The sequence below is a fragment of the Alligator mississippiensis genome, chromosome 4 (genome assembly GCF_030867095.1).
Source record: "Alligator mississippiensis isolate rAllMis1 chromosome 4, rAllMis1, whole genome shotgun sequence".
NCBI lineage: Eukaryota > Metazoa > Chordata > Crocodylia > Alligatoridae > Alligator > Alligator mississippiensis.
Window position 1 is genome coordinate 180,981,970 of NC_081827.1, and position 24,193 is coordinate 181,006,162.

The 24,193-nt window shown below is 41.4% G+C and overlaps 1 protein-coding gene across 6 annotated transcripts in view; it reads right to left on the reverse strand.

Annotated features, from left to right (window-relative positions):
* Positions 1-24,193, reverse strand: part of FN1 (fibronectin 1) — a 75,383-nt gene that overhangs the window by 12,576 nt on the left and 38,614 nt on the right. The window contains exons 20-36 of one of the 6 annotated variants that reach the window (XM_006276433.4): positions 21,880-22,146; positions 19,640-19,734; positions 18,863-19,031; positions 18,257-18,343; positions 17,003-17,194; positions 14,482-14,754; positions 13,228-13,410; positions 11,903-11,992; positions 10,392-10,661; positions 9,455-9,571; positions 8,782-8,946; positions 7,837-7,992; positions 6,759-6,872; positions 4,822-5,091; positions 2,457-2,644; positions 618-705; positions 191-367 (exon numbers count right to left, since the gene is read on the reverse strand). In XM_006276433.4, coding sequence (XP_006276495.2) covers positions 191-367; positions 618-705; positions 2,457-2,644; positions 4,822-5,091; positions 6,759-6,872; positions 7,837-7,992; positions 8,782-8,946; positions 9,455-9,571; positions 10,392-10,661; positions 11,903-11,992; positions 13,228-13,410; positions 14,482-14,754; positions 17,003-17,194; positions 18,257-18,343; positions 18,863-19,031; positions 19,640-19,734; positions 21,880-22,146 — 2,901 coding nt within the window. Of the gene's footprint in view, positions 1-190; positions 368-617; positions 706-2,456; positions 2,645-4,821; positions 5,092-6,758; positions 6,873-7,836; positions 7,993-8,781; positions 8,947-9,454; positions 9,572-10,391; positions 10,662-11,902; positions 11,993-13,227; positions 13,411-14,481; positions 14,758-17,002; positions 17,195-18,256; positions 18,344-18,862; positions 19,032-19,639; positions 19,735-21,879; positions 22,147-24,193 lie in introns of all 6 variants that reach the window. The other 5 variants (XM_019492047.2, XM_019492049.2, XM_014594234.3 and 2 more) reach the window with 5 other exon arrangements.

Sequence of the window (24,193 nt, forward strand, 5' to 3'; positions counted from 1 at the left end):
GCAAGTCTCATTCTGTGAAACATCTTCATCTTCAGTGGGAGCTCTGCTCTCAGGGCATGTGGTAGGATTTAAATTTTAATAACAGTTCTCAAGTGCACCTGAATTCCATCTGAAGTCTTTTGCCATCTTTTCCTTACTACTCAGAAGCCTGCAACGTAGAGGAGACTGTCTGATGATGAAACTCACTTACCAGTAATGGTGTACATTCTAAGATCAGGCCTAATAGTCCTTCGAATGGGGTTCTGGCCACTTGCTGGGATGGCATCAACCTGGAAACCAGTGATGGTCTCTGTCTTGGTGCGCCAGTTGATTGAGATGGTTGTCTCAGTAACATCACCTACACGGGCCCTCCGGGGAGGACTGACATCTGCAGAAACGGACCAAAATCTAATATCAGTATGACAGGCATAAGCAATGGTTTGGAGTAGTTGGTTTGAAAAGAAAATAATGATGAATTCCCCTCAGAGAAACTTATATCCACATTTTGTAATGGCCAGACCCTGACACCCTCACTCAATTGTTTCTATTAGGTCTTTGCTCAAGGCATAACCTGTTGACTTCTGTCAGATGATCCACGCTCCATACACAGAACATATTAGTATTTGTACGGCACTTACTCTCAAGGGTAGTGATGACACCCTGGGCTGGTCGACTAGTTAGAGAGTCCTTCAGAGCATACACGCTGACTTCATATTTGGTTGCCACCTAGAAAAAACAAAGCTATATTATGCTAAGAGAACTACATGGAACATGTAAGCTTCAGAAAGGGAACCAGAATTGGGACACTAGGAAATGTGCATGAATTTATAAGTAGTTAGGAGAGCCATATAAGATCTAAGCAGCAATTTAACAATTAAACATTTAAATTTAGCAATTTAAACATGAAACTTAAAAATCGAAAGATACAGGATGGCTAGGATGGCTAAAATTTATTCCCAGCTGAATGGAAAAAAAGAGCCTGAGTCTTTGCCTTAGTTAAAGCAATATAATGCAGCCAAAGTCCACGATGCTAATCTAGAGATACGATCTGGAGGAGAATCAGGCCCTTTTTAAAAGCAACCAGCAGAGGAGGCATAACTAAGTACTTTGGCACCCGGGGCTGCAGGGAGGAAAGAGGGGAAAAAAGGGGCTCTGAGCACCTACCTCCTCACTGCCTGTCATAGCAGAGTGGGATGCCATAGTGGCAGTGCAGGCTCTCCAAATATGGGATGCTGCTGTGGTGGTATGAAGTTGCCATTTTTGTGCCCTTTTTAATTAGTGCCCGGGACTGGCGCCCGACCCTACTTACGATACTGGCAAATAGGGCTGAGGTTGAAACTATTGTTAGCAACTGTTTGAAAGCCAAAATTGTATTTTAACGCATTCAAATTCCAAAAATGTATTTAATTAAAACAATTACAAATAATTTTAAAAAATTAAAAAGTAAATAAATTCATAATCATGTTAAAAAATTATTTGAATTGCATTTCAAACAAAAGAAGTGGGAAAATGGGTAGTACAACAGTAACATATTCTGCTGCTAGAAACACAAGATCTTTCATGAATCAAGGCAACAATGTTAAGTATATTTTGGAGCAGGGCTGCCCAATTTCTAAGTGTCGGGCTGCACCAAGGTGAGCCACAGGCCCACCAGGCAGCAGTTGGATAATCCTGTTCTCGAGCATAATGATGGTAACCTAATGGCCAAACACATGCCTAAAGAGCACTTACAGCAGTGACATATATGACTTATTAAAGCATAATCATGGAGGAAAAAGAAATAAAAAATGACGGTGGAAGTTTGTGCATCATTCTGAAGTACTGGGAAAAGGAAATGCTTCCTTGGATTTTTGGTGCTTACTACCCGTGAGAAGATAGGATTAGGTTAGTGATTTAGTAGTGCTGTTGGACATGATTTATTACCAAAAGACTGCTCTGCTTTGAGAAGAAAAATGATGGAAATAACAGATCTAAGTTTAATTAGAACAGATTTTTTATTAGAGTTTTTGACTTCTTTGGAGCTAATCTAGTTTATGCCATCTGATTTGGCCGTTAGAATTTTTTTTTTTAATAATTTTTTTCAAATTATGCAGAAGAATGATTCATAGACTTCAAGACCAGAAGGGACCATCAGATTATCTACTCTAACTGCCTGCATAGCAAAGGCCCTAGAACTTCAATCAATTATTATTGTAGAGAGTCTAATAACTTGTGCTTGACTAAGAACACAACCTCCAAAAATGATATCTGATCTTTATTTGAAGGAGCTTTAGCAGACAAGTCTATTGTTCTTTTAACTACTGTGATCCAAGTGACAATGTCTGACAACTGGCTAGATTTCAAATGATGGGCTGGAAACTCAGGACTCATGTGATCCATCCCAGCTGAAGTTCTGGCCCAGAATACTTTGAATTGCTTGACATGTCCAATGTTTCTTCCCACGTCATGCCCAGCAATATTAGAATCAAGGGAGTTACCATTAATCCTGATACAACAGCAGATGTGCTGTCTGGGGAGAGGTTGATTTCTTTCATCGGCCCAGTTTTTTCCTTGGGATTCACTCGGACTCTGTAGCCGGTGAGACGAACATTAGGTGCATTCCAGGTGACCATCAGGCTGGTTGGAGTCACCTGGACAAAGTTCAGGTTTGTTGGAGGAGGAATTGCTGTGAAAATTGGGAAAATTAGTTTAGAAGGACTTGGCTGCAGTCAAGACAGCACTATCAATCATAAGAATTAAATAGTTTCAGATACAAAATATAGAAATGAAAGTTGCAGATACTGATACATTTTGGGTAGCTATGGGATCTAATATAGAACCCAGGCTCAAAGTACATAGTGCCAAGCTGTTCAAGATAAGACTCAGATGCTGTGATAATATTTCTCTTTGGAAATGAGGAGATAGGTATATTCTTGTAAAACGAAAAGGTATCCAAAATATCTGAGCAGTCCTGTAGCCTTTCAATCATTCCAGTACTTATAGTACATTATAATACTGTATATACTATAGCATCAATCTGTGAATCATTATCCATGGTCTACCCTGCACTCTTGGAATTTGTGTCAACTTTACATTTGCAAGTTAATGGAAACTCCTTATGAATAAGGATCTACGTAAACTGCGACAGAAGTACACTGTGCAGTGGCTCCTTTAATTTTGCTTTAGCTGCATGCCTCCCCTGTTCCTGACTGCCCAAGGGACTATGGTGGCCCTGCTGTTTGCTTCTGATTGTCCAGGAGGCAAAAACTGTAGTTTTAAATATGCACCGATTTTTACCTCCCAGCTGATTAGCAGCAAGCAGCAGGGCCGCTGAGGCCCCTCAGCCAATCTGTGGTGGGAAGCAAAAACCACAGTATATTTAAAACCATGATTTTTGCCTCCTGGCCAATCAGGAGCGAGCAATGAGGCCACCACTCAGCAGCAGTAGGGGTGGGGGCATGTGGCAAAAAGAGTCATTTTAAGGGACCTGCTGTGCAGCACACTTCCGGCACGATTTAGGTAGATCTCTACTTAGAACAGAGGAATTAACATTGGAAACTGCTATGAATTTCAACTTGCTGGAAGAAGACAAATCTCATGTGGTAGTTTCATTGTCTAGTCCTTGTTCAAAAAGCCATTTAAAAAAGTATCCAAGCAGTTGTGTGGACTATGAAATGAATTATTTAACAGGAAGATTTCTAAATCACAAATCAATACAGGAAGGGACTGCAATTTCTGTCCATTTCTCTCATTTCAAAGGAAAGGATATTTGTTAATTGAGGAGGTTTTAAATCAATAGAACTAGTAGGAACTGGCTCCATACCTAAACATGTCTGCAGGAGTATGGCACACTCCCTTGAAGGAGGATATCAAATCAAACTGCTTGTTGTCAAAGAAGCATGGCAGTAGCTGTTAGACAGCAAACAAGGTAACTTATGATGTTCAAAACCCAAGAGAATGTAAATCTGTCTTGAAGAAGCATTACTCAGACTCCATGTCAGGCCTTTGATATTTTAACAATTTTATTTTTCCTGTTGTGCCAATGAAGTAAGGACTTAACTGTTTTCTTCTGTACTGAGCTGGACCTGACTTTTGTACTAGAGAATGCTCTTTCAAACAGAGCATGCCCTCCCATATCTTGTTGTGAGACAGATGTAAACGACAGCCTGACTGGCACTCTTTTTCTTTCGGAGCAGCATCAAGAAGGAATCTGGATGCATTTTGGATTGAAAAGGGCTAAGTGACCCTTATTTCTGAAACAGAGGCCAAGTCCTGGCTTCCATGCTGTTTCTTTTCCCCTCAACTCCAACAGCACCAAGGGATTTAAAGTTGCTCTGACTTAGAATCTGAACATTTCTCTTGTCCTTTATGACATGTGTTCCTGACCCTACCATCTGCTGCAAGCATGTAAATAGAGCATGAGGTTGTTCAGAAATAACAGAATATGTTCTTCAAAACTGTTCCTCAGATCTCAAATTAAGCTGTCCTAATATGGCTCAATGACCAGATTGCCCTGACTACCCCAAAGATCTGTAAACAAGGAACTAAAAGGTAACAGCAACTATCAAGACATCTGCTTCTCTGGGAAATCTGCAATCTGGTCTTCAGTCCTGCTTTTCTCAGCTGCTGATCTCTTTTGAATCCACGCTTTCCAGTGATTTACTCATTTATGCCTAGTAATCTTGAAATATCTTTCAGTTTTCCAACAAAACCAAGCCAACTCTTAACAGGAAACATCCCCCCTTGGCTTCTGCAGGGGTTTTCCCATCAACGAGCATGAGTTGCACATGGAAGCATAGTTTACCCAACAGGGCAGGAGTCACTGCTGCCATGGCCAGCTGGGTGGTGTAGTTAAAAATATACCTGTGGACTGGGTTCCAGTCAGGGGCTGGCTCTCCTTGTCATCATGTAAGGCAACGATACTGACAGTGTACTCAGAACCAGGCCTGAGGCCATGCAGCTCAGCAGTGTCGTCTTCACCATCTGGGGCAGGCAATAGCTCATGGATTCCATCCTCAGGGCTTGAGTAGGTCACCCTGTAACTGGTGACTTGCCCTTGTGGGCTTTCCCAAGCAATTTTGATGGAATCAACATCCACCTCAGTGAATGTCAGTCCTTTAGGGCGATCAATGTCTGTTAGGCAAATTAACGGTAAGAGGTTATGTGATAAAAAGCAGGCAGTGGGAGGAAAAAAGCATTTCTAATACATGCAAAGCAGTCTTCAGTTTTGCTAGGATAAATGTCCAGTCCTACAGTGCCTTGCACTTTGTACATATATCCATATCTGTGCAAAATGGGTTTGAAGTAAAGGTTAATCACTAGAAATAAACTCACAGCCCCGCTGAAGAAAACAGGACTTCAGTGTGGCCAGGACCTCACTCCACACATCCGTTTCTTGTTTATACCAAGGCCTCTTTACACCATTCTGGTGGCATCAAGGGGGCCTTAAAAGGGTATAAATGATGTTTCTATTAATCTTAAGGCCCCTCACCAGAGCCAGAACCATTTAAACATGTCATAATGTTAATGACAATCAAGCCTACCCTTCTGATTTGGAGGCTTCATGTTGTACTTACACTTTATTGGTGTAAATGGCTGTACAAAGTGCAAGGCTGACAAACATAGGATCCACCATTTTCCTTTGTAAATTGGCATCCAGTTAAATTATTTGTAAAGAAAGCAAATTGCTATGAAAATTATATTCTAAATCAATAAAAACCTTTAGATGTGAAATGAGTGTGCAGAGGATGCTCATATACACAATCAGATCACATAAACACCCGCAGATTAGTTCCACTCATTGTCTTCATCTGATGCAACCAGATCATAGCACCAAATCCCGAGCTAGGATATACAGAAGCACAGCTCTGCTGAAGTCCAGCTTGACTTGTGTGAAGCTATACTCATTTATGCCTGCTGAGGATCTGGCCCTTAAATCTCTATCTTTACATCAGATCTAAATTTTTGTGAAGATTCCCAGTGTCATTTTATTTGCCATGTAAGGTTAGTCCTATGCACTTGCATTTTCTATGCTTTATAGCTAGCAAAGGTGGTTTTTTTATAGGAAAGTTTTGTCTTAATATTTGATACAGCTTTTCAAGAAAACTCATGCTCTGTTTTACTGTCACTTTAAACACAAAAGCCAGAGCAACAAAGAGCATATAAGTTGCACTACCCTAGGTAGCCCTGTGTATTAGAACCCCTCTGAAATACAGTGTTTTCCCTGCTTTTTCTCAATGAGAGAATACCTTACTGCTGCCTTATACCCACAGAAGAGTAGTGAGTGGAAGTCAAGACTCAGCCTATTCCTTCCCCACAGAGTGAGCATACACCCCATTTATTCTTATATGCCTTGTCCCAAGGCATGGGTAAGTCAGAGAAGGGTATAAAGTTAATTTCTTACTCCCAGGTGTAGCAAAGTGTGCTATATCAACATCTAGCCCTTACATAGTACAGGGTAAAACCACCTTTGCCATCGAGCTCTAGAAATCAGGTCTATGCAGAACAATTTTCCTAGATTGGCTAAAGGCAAAGAAAAAAAAAAGACCCTTTTGCTTAGGGCATTTTTAGTGGAAGAAACTAAAGCGCAGCATTTGGGGGAAATGCATTTTGGCAGCCTTTGGGAATTGCATTTTGCCTGGTAATTCTCAAAGATCAGGACTCGTGTTTATTCCTCTGGAGTCTAGACAGCTGTTAGTCGTTTTCTCCTGGGTTCCAGCAGTGTTTGGTAGATTCAGACATCAGAGTTATTTTGAGTTTTTTGTTTTGTTTTTTTGCTTGCTGTGAAGTTAAATACGTACTGGTAACAGTTGTCTCAGACAGAGGTTCGCTTTCTCCATTTTGATTCTGAGCATAGACACTAATCACATACTCGACTGTGGGCTGCAGGCCCTCAACAGTGACTTCGGTTTGATCTGCAATTAAATAATAACACCAGGTTTAATTTGGAACAGGAATATGTGCCTCTTCTGCCAAGTGCTACAGAGGGGAGTGATGCCAGAATGAAACCTGTGGCTGAGTGGAGGTAAATGTGGTTATGCAGTTTGTCTCTTCCTGCTCTCAGGAAAGAGACTGTGGAGTCAATAAATGTCTTGGCAAAAGTTATGGGGAAGGTTAGCAAAAAGGAGCCAAGACAGTTTCACTGTAAAACCAGTGTGCTTCACCCTGTACTCCAATGTCTAGGGATTAGCTAACACTTCCCCATGTCAGTTCCACTGGAGAGGATAGAGAGAGCAATCACTAGTCATAACATGGTGAATCTCCTGCCCTTGCTGGAAGGGGTTGACCAAAGCAAGCTCTTTGGTTTGGTTAGGAATCTATAGGGCTGGCACAGGGTTTTCTGTGGATTTCCACCCTTCTCTGGCTTCCTGACCTTGCTCTTTGCACAGACAGAACTGAAACATTTGACTTTCTGAAATGGGATTGAACACTAACCTAATAACAACAGCTAATATCCTTGTGAGCTAAGCTTAGCATATATATAAAGCACACTGAAATGTTCAAGACAGTCCCCGGAAAAGGCTGTAGGCTGGCCACTATGTCAGCCAGTACAGTGGAATCTGCCTCATGCTCTCAAGTAAATCCTTGGGGGACTCTATAAAATTGGGAGGAACTTTCTAAAGATCCAGAGACCCTCTCAGAGGGGGTCTACATCAATGTTGTTCTCTTTGTTGCACCATTAAAACATGAAGTTTGGGAGCTAAATTTACACTGGCTTCCACATTGTGAGATGCTCTTGAAGAGAGAGGAGCTGCATGGGGATGCAAGTTAGGGCAAGACTTGGTTTGTATAACTAACCCGCTAACTCTCAGAGTTGGTTTTAGCTCTTCACATGTACTACAGTGTCACATTCTTTGCTTCCAGGTCACATGATCTTACCTGCAGGGACGGTTTTAGTTTTTGTGGGTCCGTGGCCATCCTTGGGAACAGTTGTCACTCGATAACCTGTGACTGGAGAAGATGAAGGCACCCATCTGACACTGATACTGTTATCCTGAACATCAGTCACTTGCATCTGGGATGGTGTGTTAATCTCTGGACATCAGAAAATAAATTGTGTCAGTATATGCGATGCATAAAGTCCCTCTTTCTCACCATGTTCTATGTTGATAGGCCCAGCTATTAACTCCCACCTACATTTATTCTTCTTTCCTTTTTCTAGACTGTGATTATTTTTAAAAGACGACACAATGTTTTTCTTTGTTTTTTTTTTTCTTATCTTTTGATTTATCCACTGGAAGCATACAGAAGCCCTAACCAGGGATCATGGACTTTGGTCGCGGTTCAATGACGGCCCACTGAGCCAGGTAGGAGCTTCTTTTAAAACGTCTATTAAAGGGCTTTCCATTGCTTGTGGTGGGAGTTGCATTAGAACTTCTTTAAAGCAGAAATGAGAAGACAGCCACTGCCCTTAAGAGTAGTTCCTATTAGGATCAGATAATACCTTGATAACATGGTTCTGATACATACCATAGACTGATGCAGACAGCTAGTCTAAAGACTAGAGAAGAGCCCAGGGGGTTATGCACTCCATGAAGAAGACAACATTTGCTTGAACATGTCCTGCAACTCTGATTTCATGATTATGGAGGCTCCTCTCAAGAAACAGACCCACAGCCCCAGCGAATTTGTTCAATCTTATTTTAAAGTCCCTCCTGCTCCCAATTCCAAAAACTTCCTTCCCACTTCATGTTTTAACACAATAGGACCAAATTAATTTGAAAAGTAATTTCACTGCAGCCAAAGAGCTACTAATTCAGCCCATTATTTCCAACAGAAACTAAGAAAATTATGAATTTTAATAGGGTTAAATTAAAATTTTACCTATTTTGTACGTAACAGTGACTGGCTTGCTGCTGGCAGGACTGTCTCCACGGCCTGTTACTGCATACACTGTGATGGTATAGTCTACTCCAGGCTTAAGGCCACTAATGTTAGCATCAGATACGGTGCCAGGCACTGTAAACTCCTGGACAGGGCTACTTCCACCTAAGAAGGGCACAGCAGGAAAATTAAATCTCAAACCTGTTGATATTACTCATGTTTTAAATACAAAAGCAAGAGCAGATCCAAAGCCCACTGAATCCAAGTTAGCAAAAGACTCCCCTTTCATTTCAGTGAGCTTTGGGTTAACCCAGGATGTATTAGTAAACACTTTTTTTTTTTTTTTTATCTTGAACCAAGAGGCAAAGGAGACTTGTGCTGAACTTACTGCCTGGAGTTTCTAGAAGTAATCCTTATTTCTGAAAATGAAAATGATTTACTATCCTTTAAAAGATATGCCATTATAGTATGCCATCTATTTGGTAGTCTTCTTGAAACATATGCAAAACATCACTTTATAATTCGAAGCCATGAGAACATATCATAGAATCACAGAAAAATCATATCACACATTGCAGTCAAAGTTGCCCTTAATCTTTGCTGCAGCCTTAAAAATACTTAAAGCTTCAATACCAAAGAGGAGTCATGACTGGTAATATTAGGGCACTCTAACCTGTTTCACCATAGGTGATTCTATAGTATCTCACTGTCACTGCTGGAGCATCCCAGGAAATCCTTAGGCTTGTGGGGCTGGTGGGAGTAACTTCCAAGTCCTGTGGAACATCAGACACTAGAAAAGAGGTTAAATAGTTTAGTAAGGAAGTTTAAAAAATATTTAAGACCAGCTGGCTACACATTCCACCTACCATCGTGTAGACTGTTGATACTAACAAATCCTTTCAAAGCCCACAGCTGGCATGAAGTCAAAGGGCAAAGAGCCAGAAACCAGCCTATTGACCCCAAAGGGAAAAAACTTGTTTTGACTTCAACATTGATTGGATTGAGCTCTAAATGTTTACCCTCCTGTGAGAATCTCTGGAAGAGTGCAAAGGTACCCAGAAAGCTCATTTCTGAAGGATAATTTCATAACTAGGGGAGGATTTTGAAAATCTCACACATAAGGTTAAGGAGCAAGGCTCCAATATCCTTCTGACTCTACCAGCCCTAGAGTTGTAATGGAAGTTACCCAGGGGGTGGGGAGTGACCGTCCTTTCCTCTTGCAGCACCATATCAACAGTAAGCTTTAATTTAATTTACAACAAAAGAAATATGGACATTAACCACATTCACTCTAATTAACATTTTGCTTCCTTAGAAATGTCTTTGCAAGATAAAATAACTTGCCTCCCAAGAAGACAAATGTCTTACGCTTCAGTTGTGATCCGAAGCCCACAAAATCAGTAGGAGTCACCTCACTGATCTCAGTAGGCTCAGCATCAAGTCCTTTCTCACGCTTAGCATTGCTTTGCTTTTCTAGCAAACCTTCCACTTTAGCGTTGGTCACTCAGTGATTTGCCAGCCAGCAGGAAGGACATGGTTTAATAGGAACAACACAGTCAGCTGAGAGAGAGATTCACTCTACATTTTATCCAACTTCATTCCAAGCTTACCTGTAGATTGCTGGCCGACCAAGGGCAAGCTATCTTCTCTGCCATTGAAAGCAATAATGCTGACCACATACTCGGACCCGGGAACCAGGTTAGTGAGTGTGATGGAATTCCGAGAAGGTGGAATACGGTCTTCCTTGGGTCTACCACCACCATGCTCCAACTGGTGTCGAACTCTGTAGCCAGTGATGGTAGCACGAGGAGCAATCCAATGGACGGTAAAAGTGTTTGCTGTTATATCCGAAAAGTCAATGCCCATTGGGGAATCAATACCTGTTTTCCCCATCCCAAAGAAAAGGGAGGATTTAGCTTATTTGAACAACATGTTTGAAGGAAAGAGAATGCCTTGCCTGCCTACCAAAGTAATTTTGTAGTCCTGGCTTGCACTGTAATAGTACTTAACTCAAGCCATAATGCCATTCAGCACTGGAATCATAAATATGTAACACCCCCTGATCATACAGAAGTGTAAAAAACCACAGGAATGTAATTGCAATTGTAAAAGTGGAATCTATCACAGCTTCAGTCCGCATTTGCCATCCTCTGAACTTAAGATATTTGGCAGTTTTAAATGGCAGCAGCAGCTGCAGCTGCCACACTTGCTGTGCCAGGCAGTGTTTGCTGCTGCTGCCTGCCTGGAACTCACGCACTGGACAGCCCAGAGGCAGCGGTGGCAAACACTGCTTGGCGCGGCAAGCACTGGGGCTGCAGCTGCTGCCCCTGCAGTGCAGCCGTAACAGGCAAGACTGAAGCCAGTGCAGGGCCCAGGCTGGCAGTGGGGGTGGGTTACAAGCTGGTGCTGAGTGCGGGGGAAAAGCGGCAGGGAGCGCCGGGCACGTGGTAGGCAAGGGACTGCTTTTCTCCGCGCTCTGCACCAGCTCCTTCCCTGCTGCGAAGCAGGGTGTTGGGGCTGCATGCTGCCCCCTGCCTGTACCATGGGGCTGGGGGGCACTGGGAGTGAGCACGTGCAGAGGGCCCACACCAGTGTCCTGGGACCAGTGCCGGCAGGGCCCAGAGCAGGGTGGTAGGAATACAGGGTCCCAGCCAGGAGGAGCTCTATGGAGCAGAGCCAGTTCCCCCCTCTCCCTGCTGGTGCAGTCCAGCCCGGCTCCACAGACCCCTGCCGGCCTGCACCCTGCTTTGGGCCCCACCGGTGCTGGCCTTGAGACACTGGTCCCAAGATAGTGACCAGGGGGCGGGGCACCTGTCAAGGGGTGGGGCTACCCATGTGGCCCTCAACCCGAAATAATTGCCCACCCTTGCTCTAAAACCAACTAAAAATCTGGCCCTTTGACCATAATGGGAATTGAGAATACCTAATATTTTCTGAGATAAGGGCCTGCAGCCTTAGTTAAATGCTTTTGGGAACTCCCTCTCTCCAACAGCATGACAATACATGTAAAATGATAATAGTTTGAATGGTTTCATTAAATAAATCCCAAATTATCACATTAATGGGTGGTAAATGGAAGGGAACAACAGCTGGCTGAATTGTTCCAGGCTTCCACACTTACCTGTTTTCTGCACACCAGTCAAAGGGACACTTTCATGGTGCTCAGAGATGCTATAGACCTTCACCAGATATTCAGTGCCAGGCAGGAGATCTGAAGGATTGAAGCATGGCAGTTTAGACACTCACAGTTACCAGACTCTCAGCTGCAGTTGCAGCTTCTTACGTGGATGACTTATCTTTGCTTATCAAGTAGCTCTATCCAAAACCAGAGTCTCATCCATAGTTAGAAATTTTAACCCAGGTGAGGCTTCAGCATTTTCAGGAATGGCTTTTTTGGCTCACTGGAATCCTTAATCTGTAAAAAACATTAGTAGTGGGTCCTCCCTCCCCTTTCTGCCCCAAGGGCGTTGTTTTGAAGGGTTGCTCAGAACTGATTAGTTTGCCACACAACCTTTCCATCCAGCTCTGCAAATATAGTTAAGCTAGGTCACTGACAGATGTAAACTGGTATTGCTCCACTGATTTTCAGTCAAGATATTTTGATTTGCATCAGATAAGAATTTGGCTCTTTATAGTTAGAAAGCACACAACCCACTTACATTGTTTCTAGGGTGGAGAAGGAATAAAGTATTTTTTTTGTATCCAGAGGAGCAAATTAATTACAGGGTTAAAATTTCAAATGGTGCAGTTATTTCTTTTTCAGAAAGCTACAGAGTTAACGAAGCAAAGCCCCATGCCCTGCCAATCACTGACCTTTGGCAAACAATATGAACTGACATTTAATACCTAACCTAACTAAAAATCCAGATCGATTGCCCCACAGCAGAGTGCATCATAGTCCTTGACTTATCAAGAAAACCCTTATGGGTTTTGACTATAGCTTAGAACAATGAGCCAAACCAATGGGCCAAATCATATCTGTGGTAAACTTGTCCTATTCCACTGAAGGCAATGGAGCCACATCAAGTTATTCTCCATCAGAATATGGCCCCTTATATTTATTCCAATTAATTTCTTGCTTTTGCCTCCTCCTTTGGAGCGTACTCTAATAAAGAATTTGTAACAGGGTTGGAGTTCTCAATTTGTTCAGAAGCTTGATCACATCTTAATAGGGGTTACTTCAAGCCCCAATTCACTTTTCATTTGCAGTCAACTAAGCACGTTCCTTCTATTCATGACTACACAACGTCCCTGTTACAGACAACAAATATGTAGCTGGAAACAAGTGGGGGGGGGGGGGGGGGCAGGGAGAGGAGCTCAAGCAGCTCTCTACAAACCACCAGCAAATGCTCCTAAGACCACCAATAATCAAAAGATTTCAGCCCGAGATTTGCTGCTGGAGAGAAGTGTATTACATTTGGTTGGACTCTGCAGTTAACCTCTTACTTTGTAAATACACTGATCTGTCAGTGGGCGAAATAGTCAGCTCTGCAACATCTTCCTCATTCTTCACTGGGGAGTAACGCACTAGGAAACTGCTCAGGACAATAGAGGTTGGAGGAATCCATGCCACTCTCATAGCATCGGGACCCACACTGGTGAAGCTCAGGTCAGTTGGAGCAGGAACAGCTGTGGGCAAAGCATTTTTTGTTAACATTCTCTGGGAGGTAAGAGTGTGCTCAGGCACAAGTTCATAAAATCTACAAATAAAACATCTCATGCAAAAAGAGGCTACTGTGTCTGACCCATGCAAACATACTCCTAAACTACATTTGGCTCCACTATGGTTAAAAACCAGTTTTACTACTGTTAGGCTCCTTTAACCTCTCAGCAATAATTGATACTTCAATGTATTCTGTAGAGCTAATTTGAAAACAAGGCAGCAGGTCTATAATATGGCTTTTGCAGCTGGATCTCACATTACAGCTATGAAGCCACGAGAGGCTTAAGTTGCCATACAGCAGCCAATAGATGAAAAAGTCTTGTCCAGATGTTATACATGCATGCACAAGGGAGGGGATGGGATATCTATTAAGTTCCTACAACTCTACAACTACTTGTGTGTGAGGTTCCAGAACATAGGCAGTTTATGCAAACATGACAGGGTTCCATGCAAAAACCAGTTTTTGACTCATCTTCTGCCCATGCACTAGAGAGAAGGACCTTGACAGAGTGACATGCCTGTCACTAGCGCAGGCTCAGGGACCAACATTTCTTATTTACCTTTTAGGACATTGTTGAAAGTCATGCCACCACTGAAATACAACGTTAACATCTCAATTAACCTGCCCAGTGGGAAAGTCAATGGACTCTCTACTAAGTCACATCTACTGAATGAATCCTCTCTTTGTGGATTTCATGTTACTTCGCAGATTGCAACTCAGGATATTTGGAGATTATAAACTCAGATTTTGCATTGTCAGTGAATCCAACTGCAGTCTGAAAATCTGAGCAGTTAACATGAGTAAACTCCCAACTTCACAGTTATTCTGCTATGTTGGAATGAAATCCATGGACAGAATCAAAAAGTGCAAACTGCACATCAACCCTTATATTTAAAACAGGAGCTAGGCCTCATCTACCCTGTCCCATTATAGTGAGTGGCTCGATTCTTCCTGGAGAACACCCCAGTTGTCCCAGCAGCTAGTGACAGCATGAAACACTGTCCATGATGCAAACACAGAAGACTTCAAAATTCACCCGTTTGCTGTGTCAGAGTGGTAGGGGCGCTCTCTCCACCATTAATAAGTGTGATTACACTGATGTCGTAATCAATGCCCGGCTCCAGGCCTGTGACTGTGTAGTATCCTATTGAGGAGTCCACAAAATCTTCAAAAATAGGGACACTTTCTCCTCCTGCAACTACTGTGATGCGGTAACCAATAATGGTGGAAGAGTTTAGCGGGGTCCACCTCAGGCCGATGCTTGTATCAGTTATATCAACAAAGCTTAGGTCAGTGAGCCGGGGCACTTCTACTGATTTAAAGAGCAAAAGGGAAAGGCAAAGACACATTGAGGCAAAAGAAAAGAGGAGGGAAAAAAATAAAGCAGTGTTCATCAGATTACACGTATTAACATTGAAATGTTAAAGCAATTAGGGTGATATGTGGCATTTTTCTCTTGAGGGCCGAATTGTGCTAATCTTTCTTATATTTAATAGCACTGCACTACTCATGTATGACCAGTTTCACAAGGGCAACTCCCAAAGAAAATCTCAGCCTTACTGGGATTTACAAAAGTGCCTAAGCAGGTAAAGGGATGGGACAACTGGGCCCTATGATTTTTGTTCATTTGTTTTGTTTTATGATTATCTTTAAGACCTACCCAATTTCAGCAATTAAAAAAACCCTTCTTCTGCCAACTTATATATGTGTATGAAAGAAATTGAAATACTTTAATTGCCCCTCCAAAATAAATTGTTCAGTTCATAACATTATCTATCCATTTGGAATGTAGAAATAATCAGCGGGCCCAATTTTCAGCTGATGAAAACCCCTCTAGTTCCAAATGAAGCTAGCTGCTGTTAATTGGCATATCTTTATTAACATAAATGAAGCTACAATAGTTTCCCAGCTGAGATGTGGCCCAGTATTCCTAAAGTTCCACTGTTACAGCTGCGGCACACATGCTAAAAAAAATCCCAAACTTGGAAGCAAGAAAATGTTTTACATGGAAAAAACTAAGTGGTTAAAAATGGGCCTTTCTAGGTTACAGATATTCCATATGAAACTCACAGCATCATCATGCTCAGAATGTTAATCCAGACACTATAGATCTACTTGAATGTAAAAGTTTGGAACCTAGGTAGTTTATTCAAACATTACAAAGTTTCATGCAAAAACAGTGCCATGTGACTGAGAGAAATTGACTTAGTTTCTTAACTAAACCATTTTAATCTCCCCAAACAAAGCCACTAAATTAGGATTCATTTTAAATATCCTTCAAAATGTATCCCGTGTTTTTGCATGGCTAAGGCACCTGTAAGACTTATTCCTATGGACATCACAACTTTAGCAAAGCCGCTCTTTTCTAAGAATTAGACTCAACAGAAATTGGGAAACTGGCTTTGTCTTTAATCTTATAGGCGCCAAACTTCTATTGATGTAAAGTGACATTTTGACTCCAAAGTCAATACAACTATGCTACTTTAATCCAACAGAGTTTGGCCCTATAAATTTAAGAGTGCAAGCCCCGAGTCAATGGGAATCATAGATGCTCTCCCCATCTCAGGATCTGACCCTAGTAAAAGACCGATGGTTTATTAGGGTCATTAGGTGGAAAAGAAAATATGGGATAGAAATGGTGTAAAAGGGTGTTGTATTTGATAACAGAACATTGCAATATTGCTCAATTTTGAAAAACCATCATTTTATAGACTAAGTGCAACAAAATGCTAATTTTCTGTAAAATATCTATTTATCCGCATGGAATATATTTTCCATATCACCTTGAAAGAGCAATAAAAGACACAAAGGATGACATTTTAGTACATCTTCCAGTAGAGGATGGCACAGGGTTGAAGCTATTATTGCTTTAATTATTACAGTACTGCCGCCTTGGTTACCCCTGAGAGCATATGGCATCCCAGTGAAGCATAGAAATTTTAAAGCAGTGTTAAGAGCCAAGCATTTGCCATACATAATAGCTGGCATCATTTCAGGACTTCGCAGAAACAAAACAAACAAAGCCCTTGACAAAGCAAAATGAAACCAAATTCTCCAGAGAGATGAATGTTAATTTTACTACTATGTCACTGCAATTACAAAAGGAAAGTTCCAATGTGACATCCTTGTAGGCAATGAAGAGTAGTATAGAGAAATAAGCTACATTTACTTGCCTTGTTACTTCACCTATTCCAGAGCAGAAGTAACCTCCTCTTAGATCCTTTCAGTAATGCATTACTTCCTTCCTTTCTCATCTCAACCAGTGCAGCTCTGTTGGTTATTGTGCAGCAGTCATTCTAACCCACTTGGCGAAAGGGTGTATAGTAGTCCCACTGAGCTAACTTCCCTTCCCATTCCATCTACAGATGGCAATGCAAGTGGCTCATACAGAGGAGTAAAGGGGTTTAATTTGCCCCCTCTGTCACCTGCCCTATGTGCAAAATGAATATCTAAACCTGCAATCCTCCTCCAGCAAAGTCTATGTGTTTTCTGCATGCTGACTTGTAGGGTCAGCCTACTGCTATAATGGCTGATGCCACTCCTTGTCCTTTTTTTACCTTGTGTGATGGTTTTGGAGATGGGGATGCTTTCCTGGTTGCCCTTGACTGAATACACACTGACGTTGTATTCCACTCCAGGGCTCAAATTTTCAAAGGTGCAGTAAGTCTGTTCTGCACTGACCACTTCTTCCAGGGTGTAACCTTGCTGTCCACTGGTAGGGGCAGTGGTAATTCTGTACCCAGAAATACCTTAAATACATAAAACACAAGAAGAAATGAGTCCATGCTATATTTATTCAAATCAGGCATATATAATTGCTTGTATCTTACCCTCCTGATCATACCCAAACTCCTGGTCCTGGCAGGCAAGTACACATTCATTTGGAGTTGACACATAAAGAAAAGTTTCCAAAGAGCTGCCCAGTGGAGACTTAGCTGAGCAGTTCCCATAGGTATTAATGGGAGATCCATGCTTATTCAGGGGGATTCAGTGGCAGGGAGGTTAAGGCATCTTGCCATGGCACCAAGTGTCTAAGTTTGACCTTTGCTCTGGACTCATACCAAAGGCTATCCCCTCTGTGGAGTTACTTATAAGTAGATATCTGGTCATTTGCCAGGTGATCAAAGGCAGACAAGATGCTAATGACATAATTCACTTGTGTGATGGTGGCTATGGAAACTGACATGCCTTAACCGTGCTAGGTCAAGGGCCACTAGGGTCAGGTGACACTTGAATTTTATCTGTTATGATCACTCATTCCAGCACTTTGACTATTCACTCTTAGGAGTTCAAGACAAATTTCTAGTGACATACAAAAGACCACATTTATAGACCCGGGATTGGATTTTCTAAAGTGCTCAGTGTTGACTTAACTGTTCTTGTAGAAGTCAGTGGTAATATTCCCATTGGCTTCAATGGGAGAAAGTGAGTGCCCTGGAAATCCCATGCATGGTTTCCATTGCATACACCCAGTTTTTACCACCATAAATCCTCTCTTTCCTTTAGTCTGTTTTATAACTGGAGGGAATATTTGAACAGTTTCTTCAAACTCCTGTATCAGCTTAAAACCATTTCCATTATATTTTGAAAAATAATTTCACATGGAATGTAAGGCAGATGGGGAGGTGGAATATTTGTACTATACCTCATTGTATTTCAATGTAACAAAGTTAAATGGCAACAAAATGTTTATTTGGTGACCAGTTAATAAAGTAGGAGCTGCTGGTAACGTGAATGTAATGCAAGTCAGTGTAATTACACTTGACTTCAGCTGATTTGATGGAAAGCAATTTGTGCCTACATGCAATTACCTGGAGTGGTACTTCTATCCCAGGATACAGTCAGGACTCCTGTGTCTGGGTTAGGCTCCAAATGAAGGGTAGCTGGTGGGGACAATGCTATAAGAAACCAAATAAATGATTAGTAGATCATTCAAAGAATCATTATTTCCTTTAATGAAGAAACCCTACTTCCTTGTTGTGATTAACTAAAAAAATGGATTATTTCAGAACTGGTCTTTGCTCTGCCCCATGTATTAAAGAAAAATGGCATACATGTATCAAAGAGAAAATAAATGAGACTGGGGGAGACAAAGGGGAGGACGTAGGGAGACAAATACTACATTTGAAGCCTTTCCATTCATGCCAACTGGAACTGTATCAGGCACATACATTTCAATGTTCTTTATAAGCAGTCAGTGCCATTTGTCTCATTAACTACAAGAAGGAATTGGGGAACAGAGTCATGCTTGTGGTAGCAGAGGTAATACTGCAAGTCAGTGACACAGGTGACATGATACTAGAATCCAGATGTCCCTAGTCCCAGTCTAGTACTTTATCCCTGGATAAATTAGGGATGAAATCAAGGCAGAGTACAAATATGGAAGGTAATCATGGGAAAAATCAGAGGTGTCTTACGTGTAACTACACTCTTGATGATTGGATTCTCTCTCTCCTCGCCGTCCATCAGGACTGAAATGCTGTAGATGTATTCTACTCCAGGAGTCAGGCCAGATATGACAATGCTACCAGATTCAGAAATCACCTCCCGTGGGGCTTCTCCACCTTGACTTGGTCGTACACCCAGCTGCCAAGGGGAACCAAGTTTGAAAAGTCATGTCTTAGTCTTGCATACTAACAAGTTAGGTGCTTACAGGCATGCTATAAACCTCTTCCCCAGTGACCCTAGCATGGGTCTGCGTATTTCATACTAATCATTAACGAAGCAGTTGTGGGGAAGCTAGCCTATCTTCAATGCCATCTCTTACACAAAGGGCACACATAGAGTGCACCTCTGTAAACCAAGGGGAACATGATGCCACATACTAAAATGTGCTGATGCAACCTCACTGGGCGATAAGAATAAATCATCAGGATGCTTCATAAGTGGGCTGGCTCCAAAACTCATAGAAGTCAAATGAAAGACTCCCACTGAATTCAAGAGGCCTTGCACCAGGCCCGTTTTAGGCATCACTTCCTTGCATAAATATTTTAATCCCTGAATAGTCACTCCAAGAGAGGAACACAAGGCACTTAACTGCTCAATGCTATCATATTTGCAACTACGTCTTTTCCCAGGCTATTAACTTCAACATGGCCCATGACCATTACTTCTTAACTGATCTTATTTGGGTGACAGCTACTATAATTAGGCAATAGGTGGGAGGGAAGAGCCAAGGACTTTAACTTTCCTACCTTGAAACCAATTCTTGGTGCAGGTGTCCAGGTAACTACAATGGATGTTTCTGTCACTTCTGTGTGATAGAGAGGGATTGAGCCCACTGGCTGCACTGTGAAATGAATTAATAAAAGGAGTTCATATTTAGCAATACTCAGACAGGCAGTCACAGAAACCTATGTTAACACGCTTCTTATTCTACAGCTGCTCAGTAGAAGATAATGGTACAAAACACTAATGCCTTACAATGCGACTTTCATGATCTTATTTTGGCCTTGTGTTTGTTCTCTACAAAATTAAAATCACAGAACTGTAATATTGCTTCATTTGTGAAGTATACATTTTTGGGGGAGGCTGTCAATATTTGCTTTGCATTAAAATCTTTCTTTTAAAGTTCAAAATTTGGCTGCAAGTACATCCTGTGGTCAGACTTGGAAGCCTGGGCTTTTTTTTTTCTTCCCTGTCTATAGCTAGATCAATTAAAAAATATACTTTTTTCCCAAAAAGTAAATTCAAAATGTTGCCAACTCGTGTGATTTAACTCCAAGTCTCTGGTACCCTATTATGCTTACACAAGGATTTCAGATTTCACTTTTGAAAGTAAGTTTCTAGCCTTTAGAGTTGCATAGAAAGTTTGAGCATGAGTCCTATAGGCTCTCATCTCAAAAGGCAAATATAAAGAAACTAATGTGTAATATTTATTTTAAAAATCACATACTTTGAGGGCATGAGCAATGATTTTTAAATGCTGAGAGCTGGCAACAATGAATTTGACAACCAATTTGTCCAAAAGCTCAATTGTTTTTGGTGGTGTTGTGCAGAGAAATCAAAATATTAGGGTTTAAAAAAGATACCAGTTGGGCACAGGGCCTCATGGAGCCTCTCTCTTCCCAGCCATAACTTTGGGAAAGAATGCTCTCCTGGGGAGGGTAAATATACTTACTGGCCCAATGGGCAGCTTCTTCCATTTGGGCCCTTTATCTACAATGTCCCAGGCCAGTAGTTATGACTCTAGTTCCCTCTATTCATCTCCCCTGCTCAAACCCAAAGACATTCCCTTGTCTCTTGCCCTCAGCAGCATCTTCAACCCAATATGGCAAAAGGTAATTCAAACCAAGTTTGAGGAGCTTTATCAAGCTCTGTGATGAGCCCAACCATATGCCAGCTCGTAGGAGTGTCACAAAGAAACCAAAGCTTTTGATTAAAGCAGTCAGCCCAGAATATCTCTAAAGAAATCATCAGATTTACTCTGAATTGACACCAGCGTAAATAAAAGCAATACATGGCCCACTGGTCCATACATGTGACCCAGATTGGACCCTTCCACTCAGCTGGATACAGAAGGCCATGCTGTGTCATAAGGAGGAAATGGATTCCACTTAACAGAGATTCTGTGGAGCAATTACCTCTTTGCTGTAAGGTCACTTAAGTCAATAGTGTTTCTCCAAAGATAAATGTAGACCCTTTCTTTTAACTTCATATTTCTTTTCAAAGAACAACTTATGCTCCTTTGAACAGAGGATGTGGCTCTCAGCCTGACCAATGCGGGTTTTTTTCCCCTGAGGTTTGTTGGTTTATATTGCAACTTCACCATAATTTAAATAGTGAATCATATTATTTGTATTCATATCTTATTCTTTCTAAAAGGACGTTAGGTTTTTAAGAAACGCATATTAAGCCTATAATCCTTTGGGGAAAGCCTCTTTTTATATTTTTTCATATCAAACAGCAGAAATAAAAGGGACAGAGGTCAACATAGCTAATATATCATAATTGTGTCTGTAACTATAAAAAGTATCCACTCTTTGTGAAATGATACAGTCCAACTGCAGAAATACTACCTTTTGATTTTTTTTTGCAAACTTGTGAATAACTTTTTTCCACTTCCCTGTGAAGAATGTCTGATTACAACGATTTTTCACCTTTCATGTAGAATTTTTAAAACCCAACCAACAATTCAAAGATGCCACAAAAAGTGTTACATTTCCCCCCCCCAGTTTTTTTTTTGGTATCTTATTGTTGAAAAGTGAACATGTTTTTGTTTCTTCAACATTTTAAAACAATTTGTTGAACCCTTTTCTGTTTCTGCCAGAATTTCTCATAGGAAAACACCTAATTTCTTGAATGGCTCTATCTAAACTTTATTTCAAAGTATTCCTTTAGAAAAGCAAACTAGAACAGCAACTCTCAGCACAAAACCTACAGCTTTGAAGACAGCAGTGTTATCAAGCAATGAATAGGAACCCATTGTGCTTACAAGTTGTGAAGACCCCAGTTTCTCTGGTGCTTTGCTGGTTGCCTTTCACTGCTACAAGGTATACAGTATACTCAGTCCCAGGCTGCAGACTCTTTAACAGGTATTTAATGACAGATGGTCCCACATTATAGTTCCTTGGCTGGCCTCCTCTCGTGGGACCTATAGTCAGTCTGTATCCTGAGATTGGAGCATGTGGTGGAGTCCAGGTCACCAACACTGAAGATTCAGTAGTATTGATAAACCTCAGGTTGGTGGGGGCATCCAGTTCTAAAAAGGAAAGCAAAACGAATGTTGGTATTTCTGATGAGATAATAACACCCTGCTGCTGCTGCTGCTAATTTCAAAATATGCCCGTCATGATTTTGAAAAACTGGGTCCTAAAAATAGATTGCTAAATCCATATCAATACACTTAATGAAGTGGCCTGATTTTTAAAACTGTTGAGCCCAGCAGCTCTTATTAAGTTCATGATTGTTTCTGAGTATTTAGTAGAATTCTTTAATCAAGCTACTTAGGGTACATCCATACAAGCACACGCATGTGATCTGCAGTACCTCAAACCTGTTTGTGGGGCTGCAAACTGTATGTGGTAAATGTGCAACTGTGCGCTGTGTTGCAGATTTGCAGCACAGTGCCAAAACTTGATACTGGAATGTCCCACTATTAAAAAAAAAATGCTGAAAAAAGCAGCATGGCATAAGTGCACCACCAGAAATGGAACCTAAAGCCCATGGCCTGCTGGCCAGGCTCTGAACAGCCAGATCAGCATTGCTGCTGCCCTAGGAGACCAAGGGCCCCAGGTAAGGCTGCTAGGGTCAGCACAGGTGACAATTTGGACCATTTGTCATGTCCCTATGTCAAGAACCAGCGCTACGAAGTCCTGAAGGCTCCAACAGACCAAAGTACCTAAATACATGCTTAAAGTTATGCCTGTGTTTAGTATTGTGCCTGGATCCAGGTCTAAATTAATGGAATAGAGATGTTACCCTTGACAAAGCATGTCCTTGTAAGAACTAAGGACCGGATTTTAAGAGATATTTAGCTGGCTAACTCTTATTGAAAGCAATGGAAGTTAGCAAATTCAATATGTTTTAAAAGTTGGCTCTGAGTTACAACCTTTTCTGTATCATGTTGTTGGAACCAGCACTTGTCAAAAAATTTCCATCAAGCCCTTTTTGATGAAAATGGTTTTGATTAAATGGAAATTCTTTTGTGAGAAAATGTAGTTATCATAAAGCCCCAAAACAAGTTTCAAAACAGATTTGTGGACCATCTCCATCTAGAATATAAAAAGCTGGTTGGGGATAATAAATATAAATGTATCAAAATGTATTTGTGTACCTCTACTACTATGCAGCCTTATTCCTCACACAAAACGGTTAGGGGGTCATATCTCATACGTAGATATGTACTCAGTTATCTGTTACAGAATTTGTTCTGCCAGCTCTTCTAGAGTTTTTCCTCATTTCCTTCTTCCATGTTAAAAACAACACACATGTGCACTCACACACAATCAGTTTATTTACAGACCTCTGTTTAACAGAAAAACGGAAAGGGAATCAAGTATGCACCGTGGGAAGACTTTTGCTGCTGGGTTTTATCTTGGGAACTCTGACTGCTTTCTTTTTCCCAGGACTTCTGATTACAGGACACAATTTATAGCATACTTTCTGAAATGTGGTTTAAACAAAACAGTTAAGTGAGTGATCGTAGCCTCCAAGAAAATAATTCCAGGACTTTGCCACTAAGTCTGTGCAGAGCTATTCAATTGCCTATACTCAGCTTTGTATCCCACCAGGGACCAAATTTCCAAAAGAGCTTCATATCCATTAAGGGACCTCAGTGAAGTGGGCCAGATTTCCAGAAGTACTCAGAACCTACTAATCTCCATTAAGAACAAACTGTGAAATCTGTAGGTCTAACTGGGAGCTTTGTAAATGCTGCTATGTGAGGTTTGTGTGGGTGGGCATGTGTTTTTAAAGAGTGAAGCAATAGCAGAGTAAAAGATTTTCAAAAGTGCTTTCTCGTGGGACTACTGCTTCTAAGTTACAGACGTGTTTAGAAAAATCCCAATCAAATCAGGGATTTTTCTGTATCCCTGCTGCTTCCAGGGGGGATTGCTCTCAAGTATGCCATGCCCGGCTGCACTCACTTGCCATGCCAAACCCAAAAAGTAAGTAGCAAAGCCATTCTGGAAGCACCCCCCCCTCCGAGCAGCTCTCAAAGCATCTATCTCCAATATGTTAAACCATGCGCCATGGAGCATGGTTTCCTTATCTCATTTCCAGATTTGGCACATGTGGACAGAGACAGG